Raw genomic sequence first — 10,998 nt, forward strand, 5'->3', positions numbered from 1 at the left:
TCTCTCTCTCTCTCTCTCTCTCTCTCTCTGGGAACCAAAAAATATTGGACAAAGAAAGAGAGAGTAGATGGGGGAGATAATCTGGCAGTGCTTCAACGGAGCTCGTCGGAGCATAAAGATAGTGAATGCGAGTACTTTGAGCGAGAATAGGAGGATATACCAAGGAGGATGGTCTCGTTATCCATTGTCGGATTGTTCTCCAAAACGACGCTTAGCCAAGGCATCCAAGAGCTCCTCTCGGTCGTGGAAGTCGTGGTGGAATGACCCCGAGATGAAGAGGCGGCGGAGGATCTCAAAATACAACTTGTATAGCGCTGAAGCCAGCGTCAAGCGCTCTTTCAAGAAAGGCCTTCGCTGGTTGGGGAAAAAGTGCTCTATGATCATAACTTCTATTTGAACACTGACATTGTCCTTATGAGAGAGACCGGAAAATAAATTTGACTTTGTTAGTGCTGCTTTATTCTTCCTGTTTTCATGCTCAATAATGGAAAGCTTTTCTCCTTTATATTCGGAACTAATGTTTGTTCAACTTATAGTTTTTCTTTTCCCTTCTTAAATGTGTAATATACCGTATTACTGTTCGCGTCTTGTATTCTTGATCACATTGACGTGGTTTTTCAAATGCAGATGATATTTGTTTTCTCGTCATTTCATCAAATTAAGCGTTTTTTGTTTGTTAGTGTAGACCTAAAAAAAAAAAAAAAACAATGAAAGAGAACGACATATATTGTGAAAAATCTTCTTGGGGCAAGTTCTTTGTTTAAATTAAATCTTCAGGATTTTGTTGTGGATTAAATCCTCAACTAACAGCTTGTTATACATTTTTTTTTCCCACAAAATGTCATTACAAAAAAAAAAAAAAAAAAAAACAAAAGAAAATAGGTTGAAAGTATTTTGTAGAAGAATTTAGACCAATTTTATGGGCAATTGTTAATGGCCACTTCTTACAAATCCAGTTCTGTTTGCATTGTCCTAGCACCGTTTTTGCAACTCAGATAACAAGGATTGGATCCAAGTCAGTTCAGCTACTACCAAAAAAATTATATAACAGATCAACAGAACTTGTGGACTTTTTTATTTTTATTTTTTGGTTATTTGTGTATTTTATTTTATATCTTTGGCACATTTTAATAATAATAATAATAATTGTTGACGGTAGAATTTCGTCAACAAAATTACGTCGAGTTACCTCCCGGTGTTCTGTCGGGTTACCGGCCCTATTATTGTTATGTATTTAGATTAATGCTATAAAGTGTTCGCTTAGAAAGAATATGATGGGAAGTGTAAAAATAGTGCTTGAATGGAAAAAAAAACGCACGAGAGTTTATAGTGGTTCACCCTGTTAAATAAGAGCTACATCCACTGTTAATTAAGAGTTTATAGTATATTATGCTTCGGGTGTGGGAACCTTACTCTGAGCCTTTCTTGCAATGATGGCCCTGGCGATTCGACAATCCCTCGAGAAGCGTAAGTGTCGCGTCAGTTCAATCGCCATGCTGACGTGGCCTTTTATTTAAACAAATGAACCCGGGCCACTGGATCGTGCCTCCTTAGCCTCCTGCCCTTCCCCCAACTGTCAAATCGAATTCTTGTGCTTTCACCGTTGGATGCGTATGTACTTGATCGGACGGATGGGGGCCGAGGGCTTTTGATTGCTATAAATAGTCTTTTCGTGTGTCTGAACCGTTTTGAAACCATTTTGAAGCAGCTGAAACTCTGCAGAAATTTCTCCAGGACCGTTTACTTTCTTCTTGCCAACTTGTGGATCTTTGGCAATATTCACCCCAGTGTTCTTGCATTCCTCTTGCTCTTGATTTCCTGGTAAGCAGTCCTCGTCCCACTTCTCCGATAACTCATCGTTATAAAAATAAAATAAGTAAAAAAAAAATGGATTCCGCGATACAATAAAAAACTATCCAAATAGAGATGATTTTGCAATTTTAGCCCATAGTGATTCAAAGAAAGTTTCATTTTTTAATTTGTAAGTCTATTTTTGATATAGAAATCTAAAGGATCCAATTCAAGCAAGTTTCAAATTCAAAAGTATATAAAAAGAATCAAAAAATCAAAATCATGCCATATCACTTATTCTTTCGACTGGATCTTACGGAGCCTGTTCATACACAACATGATCGAGTCTGATCATAGAAAAAAAAGTTTCTCTTCAAATGAACCAGCCTATCCTCTGTATGGGGCTTTCGCGGTGGTTTTCTTGAGTAAGGGGAGCGATTGAAAATGGAGTAATAGGGGTGGTAGAACCTGAGTCTGACATTATTCACAATGTTTTGGACCGGCTATAAGAGTTTCGAGTGAGTCTAGATTTCTGTTTGGCATTCTAGGTTAGTTTGAATGGTCATCGCTTTGTTTGAATAATCTTCGGCTAGTTCATATCTAAGCCTGAATCATCGTTGCTTTCTTGAACTGTCGTCGCTTTACCCTTTGACTTTAACCGACCAAGCTTTCTTATCGTTAGGCGCCGAACTATCTTCCTTTTCCCTCTCGACTTATAGGAACTAACCTTAGATTTTTCCTTCACAGTATTGGCACCTAGAAGGATTAAACGTCGAGGGGGATCATCACCCGCGCCTCTTGTGAGGCCGGATCCAACACCAGCCTACGAGTCTTCCTCCCATTCTACTACCAGCGACCCGATTCTGAGGGAGATCGAGGAGTACGTCCCTGATTCACGGGATGATGAAGATAGTGTCGACCGCCTGGTCGAAGGCGAGGAAGAAGAAGAAGACCCTTCTACCTCTAGTGGCTTCGACTCCTTAGTAGGCAGCGTTGTCATTGGCTTCAGTGGCTGGTATACTGCCGTCCCTGTGGTGTCAATGGGGGCAGATGAGGATCGGCCTCCCTTCACAGCTAACTTTGTGGAACCAAAGACACGACAGAGAGATATCGTCCGCGCGTACAAAAAGGGTCGCGTGGATGGTCGATGGTTTGAGTATCTTCTCCCGGACCCCCACTTCAGGGTGAGCCAACCACCCCCGGGGTATATGTCTATGTATACCCGGGACTTCACGACGGGAATGACACTTCCTATACACCCGTTCGTAAAGGCCCTTTGCGAACTTCATGGCATTTCCCCCGCACAGCTGGCCCCAAATTTCTTGTATATCTTTGCCTGTATGTGGGTACTTTGGGACCAAAGGTTTGATGTAGATCTGCCTTTGGATGAATTCCTCTATGTGTAGAAACCTTACCAGGTCCCTAAATGCGACGGCTGGTACTTCTAGGGTAGTTACAGGCGATCTAAGCTCGTCTTAGGAAAATTAATAAAGGGGTTTCTGTCGTCGTCACATGCCTGGAAGCCAATGTTTTTTATGGTGAAGGGTATGTTCGACGTCCACCCAGTTGATAGGCCTTTTAAGCACCGAGGGGTGCAGACATCATTCGGGATCCTGAAAATATCGACGCCGTCAAGGACTTCTTTCAGTTTACCGCCGGCGGTCAGTCTTTTTCCTAAAACTCATCCATTTACATCTGTCGTCTATCTAACTTTAGCTTTGGCTGATGCAGAGATGAAGACCTTACAATTGCACGTCCCAGGTGCCAAGGGGCACTCAAAGAAGCAGAAGCTTCGTAATGGACAGGGCACACCAGCTGGGGCCGACGCCCCACCAAAGCCTCAACCTGCGGCAGAGCCTTCGACGGCTCAAGAAGTGCCAAGACCTAAAAAGCCTCGCAAGGATGAAACGCCAGCGGCGGAGGCTGGGACAGTGTCAGTTATTGATATAATTGACGCTCCCGAGGTCCCTCCACCCAAGGAACGCCTGTTACTGCCTGGGGCGAGGGTTCTGGACCCGCAGTTCATAGTGGTTGATGTCCCCCCAGCTCAAATCGAGGTGGCGCTAAATCTGCCGCCACGTTTCTCCCTTGTCTTCCAGGCTCTATACGAGTCCTTTTTTGAGCAAGACTGGGAGAGCGCCACTCATTCTTCTTTGATTGGCCGCACTCGTTAGCAGATCTCTCTGCAAATTCATGTAAGCTTCGTCGTCCATTTATATTATATATATATGTACATATATATTATTGTATATATTTTTTGTTTCTTTTTCTAATAGATTTCTTCTGATTTGGCAGTCCCTTATCCTCTCCCTCATTAACTTTATTGACATGGTTAAGGTAGAGGAGAGAAGTAAGGGAATGAACCACATTGAGGGGCGCCTTTTCGGCCATCGTTAGCGACACCGTTGGGCTCGTTAGACTCAGAATGGGATGTTGAGCAAAAGCCCCAACTTAATTACACCCTTTAGATCTATGTGGAATGTTTTATGATCATTTTTGTCGGAAAGGTCAAATTGTGTTCTTGACATAACGTAAAAAGTGTGAATTTGAACCAAACTTCTAGAACTAGGATTGCTGCACTTAAGACACTTAGCATACAATTTAATATGTGTCATTAGTGACGTGTAGCACTTGGAATGACTCCATTTGGAGTTTTGTAGGCCGAGATGTATGTAGTTAAAGTTTCACATAGAAAATTTTTTGAAATGCCTTGAAAAGTTAAAATTTCAGAATTTAAATTTCTTGCTTGATGTGTTTGAAAGGCTTATAATATTTAAAATAGAGCATGTAATAACTTGTTGGAAAGTCCTAGATGTCTATTTTCATTAGGAATCAGTTTTCTACCTTTTGGAAACATGTAATATGGTTCGCACGTGTTTTCATAACAGACGTCAAATCAGCCTAGATGTGAGAATAAAGAACTAAGCGAATTGAATGATTCTTTTAGATAATCTGAGTCTGATTAAGTGAAGGAATTCCCTAAGCACTTAGCTTATGGTGCTTGGCTAGATGTTGAGAATCTAGAACCTTTTGAGTAATGTATAAGAATCGCGTTCGTGATGATTCTTGTTCAATAATTCTATAACTTTGTATAACCTTCTTGTTGAGAGTTTGGATATGTTATAGAGATGATAATTCACCTCATTAATATATGAAAAGCCGTGATCATGCAAGAAATCACGAGGAGTCACAAAGTAATGAAATCGGTAACATTGTTCATTTTCTTGCATTTCATTGTTGTTGTTTTCGCAAGTTTAACCGCTACCCAGGTTTTGTTTTAATTCTGATGACAAAATTTCTTTAAGGGGGTGGGGTGTAACATCCGGTTAAATTAATTGAGATTAATTAATTTAATTTGATGGTTAGTGTTAATTAATCTGAGATCAGTGAAAGAATTTCAATTATAATTATCACGTAAGGACCTTTCCTTTTAAAAAGGATTGTGTTGAAATTGGGTCGGTAAGTAATTTTTTAGAACATGGAAAATGGGTCATTCCATACTCTATTCAAATTGGATTTTGAAGTCTAATTATCAAATTTGCACATAAAGTCCAAACCTATTTTCCTTTCTTTTTTTTTTCCTTTTTCTTTCTTTTTCCTCCTTTTTCTCTCATTCTCTCTCTCTTCCACGCTCACTCTCTCTCTCCACGCCCGGCCCAAAACCCTTTTCCCTATCTCTCTACACATTGGCTAAACACCTCGATGAGGATTCCGGTGTCCGTTTTTGACACCTCCCAGCTTGTTGTAAAGATCTCGAGGAGCTGAGCACGTTGACATGTTGTACGACCTCTAACTCTATCAGAATCAGCCGCAATCGCCGGCCAAAGTTTTGAAAACCACCAAAACTTCTCCCGTCGTAACTTTGTCATCCAACCTCCGATCGGAGTGATTTCGGTCTCTATGGACTTAGCTCAAAGAAACAAAGAAAGCTCAACCAGCGGCATCCCTCGATTCTCGCCGGAGCTACAAAATTTGGCCACCATCACCCCTCCCTAAACTATGCCTTTCTGGTCATCGTGAGCGACACCGTCGGGCTCGTTAGACTCAGAATGGGACGTTGAACAAAAACCCAACTTAATTTTGAGGTTCCACCACTGTTTGCCAGAGATCGGAGCTCTCCGCCACCGCCGTTTGGGTGGAGGGTGGTTCCGATGATCCAACTGTTAGATCATTATGATTTTGGTGTCTAAATGATCATAAGATCATGGGTAATAAAAGCGATCAACCAATTTTGAGAGTCCATAAGTGGAGAAACGAGAACTAAGTCACCAGAAATCTTTAAAGTTGGATGTCCCAATCTGTGTAGTTAGAGTCATAATTTTTTGAAATTGACCGCACCATTGAACTCAGAAGGGTCGACTTAGGGGGGGTAGGACCCAAGTCCGCCGCAGAAATATGCTCCGGCAACCTCTGCTGCCACTAGTGGCCGGATTCTGACGAGTCTTAGTTCTTGAGGTTCCCGATGTTCGATCAAAGATTTGAGACCATATCCTGACTCGTTTTGACGTGCTGAACGCAACGGTGACGTCCGTTTGTGCCAATTCGACTCCATTAAAAAGTCTACTGGTACTGTGCACGTAGATCGAGGCAAATTGAATGGATTCATTGAGGTTCTGAGCGAGCTGTGGAGCTTCAAGAATAGACATTTAAACATCGTGAAGTTATCCATAGACTAAATTGCCAAGAGGTCGGATTTCTTGTCATTTTCTTTGATAGCGTGTTTAAAAGAGTTTTTGACCTTACAAATGTTTTAAAGAAATGACATATTGATAGAGTAAAGTATTTTAAACACAATAGCTTGAATTTAGCTATTGGAATCATAATTAACTATTTTAGAATTTTAGTGAATATTTCTCTTAAGATAAGATATCTTGCGAACTGGTAAGCCCACTGATGGTCTAGATAGGATATGGATATCGTATTCTTGGGGGCAGGACCCGAAATCCGGACCGGGCCACTACGGTGGTGTTAAGACTTGTGCTTGTGGTTGTGTAAGTAATTTATCATAGTATAAATTACTTGCTGATGCCTGTAATACGGAATTTAAAGTTTATACGTCCTTTCAGAAAAAAGGATGTTAGGTTCTAGCTGTTATGTTGGAACTAAATATCTTTATTTACTTACTTACTCATTCATTTGTTTACTTGTTTATAAAGTTATCTTAAAATACATCCTACTGGGCCTTTCGCTCACTTTTTCTCTATTTTCATTGTTTTAAGCTCCCTCCAGAGTTAGCGGTTTAGATTTACAACATGGCAAGTGGATGCCAATAGATTGAAGGCGCGAGATTCAAAGTGGTTAGTTTATTCTGAATTTACAGTTTTTAAATTGTAAAGTTGTACTGTATATTTGTATATGATCTGTATTGGTCGACATTGTCCTTGAGATGTGTAAAGTTTAAATTTGTGGACTGTTTTGATATTATTTGTAAAAGAAAGTCTCCGAAGTAAAATATACTGATATTTATGTATTTATTTTTGTGATTTTTGTTAAATAATCCAGTTTAATTAAATTAATTTTCTTTAATTAAACTCTAATAATCACGGTCCCATCTTTAGGGTCGTGACAATTTTACTAAAGGAGGTTGGAAAGTTATTGTTCTTTGACTTTCCAATTTTGCCCAACTAACTTTTTTATATACAATTACTATTTTGGTAACAACTTGGTTTTTATTGTGGTCCTATTATTCTTGATTGGTGATTATAGTGTATTTTTCTATAATTTCTATCATGTATGAACTGTGTATTATAAGTGATTTTTCTCATCTCTATATATATGTCTTACTTTGTTAAGTGATTGAACAGTTTCTAATGTTGATTTGAATCTGATTTGTACGCTAACTTTTGATTTTTCCGAAATCAAAAAACTGATTTAGCTTTTATATTTTATTTTTCCATTCCTTTTATAACTTATGTCTGACATTGTTTGCTTTCTCCTTTCTCCGTATTCTGTTTTTGGTAATCTATTACCATGTTATATAAATTCTACAGTCATTTAAATGACAACTAAAAAGATTATAAAGTCCTTTTTGTGTTATCCATGATATACATTATTATCAATAAAAGAGAAATATCTTAACTAAGTTTTTTATATAATATTATTCAGTCATTTACTGTTTTGGGGTTTTTTAACTTTATTTATTCATTTACCATCTAACTGTTTTGTTCCTGCAATTTTTTTGATGAGAATTGTTCAATTGAAGAATATGCATATTCTCTTCTCGGTGAAAATTGTGTATTTAATTTTGTGAACAAAAATAAGGGAACAATTATTGTACGTTTGACTATTAATTATTGCGGATTTTATTGCACTACAAAAATGAGTTATATTTTAAATTATAATATTTTATGTTTTATTCGTATTTAACATATGATTTACAAATATGTACATAATCATTGTGTTTTGTACATTTTCTTATGTTAAATTACTATTAATTAAATTATTAAATATCCGTGCAACTGAATGGATAGTTCCCTAGTAATATATGTAGCGGCCCATTTTTTTATTGCTACATGGACATTTTTCATTTTATTTTTTTCACTTAGCATTTAAAATACGTGCGTTAATGTCACGCCCCCAAACATGGGTTAGTGACGTGAAGACTTATTTAGAAACTTAAACCTGTTTAAGAAAGTAATTACAAAATAACAGTGCAAAATTTGATTTCAAATCACAAATACTCATTTATTCCCAAACAAGCCCCGCTATTTTAAGAAAATTGAGTTTTTAACAAAAAGTGAGGCGGACTTTACAAAACGCAATCACTGTCAAGATCAACATTCAAAGTCAGCGTTCGGCGTCCACAGGGTTATAACTTGTGCATATATAAATAAATACAGAAAAGTAAGTAACTGGCATCAACCAACAGTCTTGTTATGTTTAAGGTCTTACAATCCATAGTTAATACCTGCCTTAATGAATCTGATAAAGATAGAGAATACTTCACCGCGTCCTTTCTTCCAGAATGGGATTCCTCACCTATTCCGCGCTACTTCTAGCGTTGCCTGGGTGGGGTTAAATACATTTGAAACACAGAGAAAAATGAGCGAAAGGCCCAGTAGGATAAGATTTATAAAACTGAATAAATAAATAAGTGAATAAAATGAGAGAGTCCGGTCTGAAATAATCAATCGGAACCAAACAACCATTTTCTAAAAGGTAAAAAAAATGAAATTCCATATTTCAGGCAACTATCAAGTAATTTAAGTAATTAAATTACTTACAACCAAAGCAAGGCCTTATCACCACCGTAGTGGCCCGTCTGGGTTTCGGGTTTTGCCCCCAAGGATACGATCTCCATATCCTATCTAGGCCATCAGCGGGCTTACCAATTCGCAAGATCTCTTGTCTTAAGATATCATTCATTAAACTTTCTGAAATAGTTCATTATAATTCCAATAGCTAAAATCAAGCTATGGTGTCAAAAGGTTTTTCTTTCGCAAACATGCCCTTTCTTTAAAACATTTGCAAGGCCAAAACTCTTTGAAAATAGGCTAACAAAGAAAGGGGTCAAGAATATCCTGCCTCTCGGATGTCAAACCTGTAGCTAACTTCTTGTCACCCTAACCTCCGCTTTCCTTAAAGCTTAATACTCAATCTTCTCCACTAGCTTTATGACAAAAGCAGTGTCTTAGGATATATTTCTCATTCCTAAAACGAATTGAGCTCAATCATGTTTAATTGTTTCCTATTAGTGTGCCTTGACTCAAATCCAAGTTTCACAAACGATTTTATAATTCAGTTTGGGGGTTCTTTACAAATTGAAATCCAATTCATAGGTTTGGTTTCTTATTTCATTTCAGTTTAAAAACAAGTTTTTAAAGAAATTTCGGCAGCATGCCGACATAAATAGAAAAAATGCCAAACCTACAATTCAAGTTCAATTACAAAATAAATTATCCAGAATCCATCAAAACCAGGTTCCAATCAATTCAACAAGTCTAATAACTGAAAACCCCTAAATTTCATTCAATTCTAACAACAATTGTTCATATTCAAACCCTAACTTAAAATCATTCAAATCTAACCAAAATTAAATCAAAGAGTGGGTTTTAAGGGGTTTTACCTCAAATTAGTTGACGGAGCTTCGTTTCCCTCAGTTTCTCCCGTTTTCATTTTTTTTGTGTCTCGGCCAAACTGCCGAGAGAGAGAGAGAGAGAGAGAGAGAGAGAGAGAGAGAGAGAGAGAAACGGCCGAAAAGGGAGAGAGAGAGCCGGAGAGAGGCAGCCAGCGGGAGAGAGAGAGATCCCGAGGAGGTTGGCCGGCGTGGAAGAAGAAAGAGAGAGAGAGGTGGCTGGCGGTGGGAGAAACTAGAGGAGAGAGACAAAAGAAAAAGAAAGAAAGGAAGAGAGAGAGAGGGGTCTGGGTGGGGGGGAGAAAGGAAGGGGAAAAAAAGAAAAGAAGAAAAAAAGAAAAAGGAAAAGGAAAAGAAAAGGAAAAAAAAGGAAAAAGGGAAAAAGGAAAAATGCAATAAAAGTTAAGTGTATTTTCAAAAACTTTTGGTGTGAAATCATAAATACTGAAAATAATTTTAAGTCTCTTGATTAATTGTGAAAATCAAATTAGGCACACTAATAACTCACAATTTAGCATAATTAAACATGTTTAATTCTGGAGGGCATTACAGCTCTACCCCCCATAAGAAATTTCGTCCTCAAAATGGGAACTTACCTCAGAATATGAATAGATGTGGATATCATTCCTGCATCATTGTTTCCAATTCCCACGTTGCTCCCTCAATTTGGTGGTGTTGCCACAACACCTTCACTAACAGTATCTCACGTTGACGTAAGCTTTTCAATTTCCGATCAAAAATCTGTATTGGTGCTTCCTCATAAGTCGTGTCATATTGGATCGGCACGTCATACCATTGCACAATGGCTTATGGATCAGGTTGACACTTCTGAAGCATAGAAACATGAAACACGTTGTGCACGTGGGACAATTTTGGAGGAAGATCAAGGCGGTAAGCAACGACACCGACTCGGTTCACGATCTAAAATGATCTAATATACCTTGGCGCGAGTTTTCCTTTCACACCAAAACGAGTGACCCCTTTGCGCAGAGAAACTCTTAACAAGACAAAGTCACCTTCTTAGAACTTTAAGGGCTTTTCTGACGACTCTGAGTTGTTAGCAACCATTCCTGAATAATGACTATTTTCTCGTTGTTCTCCTGGATGTCATCCAATCCAAGAGTGAGTCGATC

At 38.4% G+C, this 10,998-nt stretch overlaps 1 protein-coding gene across 1 annotated transcript; it reads left to right on the forward strand.

Annotated features, from left to right (window-relative positions):
- The first annotated feature begins 67 nt into the window (after positions 1-67).
- Positions 68-397, forward strand: LOC112093704. Its single transcript, XM_024172655.1, has one exon. The coding sequence runs from the start codon at positions 68-70 to the stop codon at positions 395-397; it is 330 nt and encodes a 109-aa protein (XP_024028423.1).
- Positions 398-10,998: the final 10,601 nt, after the last annotated feature.

This window comes from Morus notabilis, unplaced genomic scaffold, assembly GCF_000414095.1.
Source record: "Morus notabilis unplaced genomic scaffold, ASM41409v2 Scaffold279, whole genome shotgun sequence".
Taxonomy (NCBI): Eukaryota; Viridiplantae; Streptophyta; class Magnoliopsida; order Rosales; family Moraceae; genus Morus; species Morus notabilis.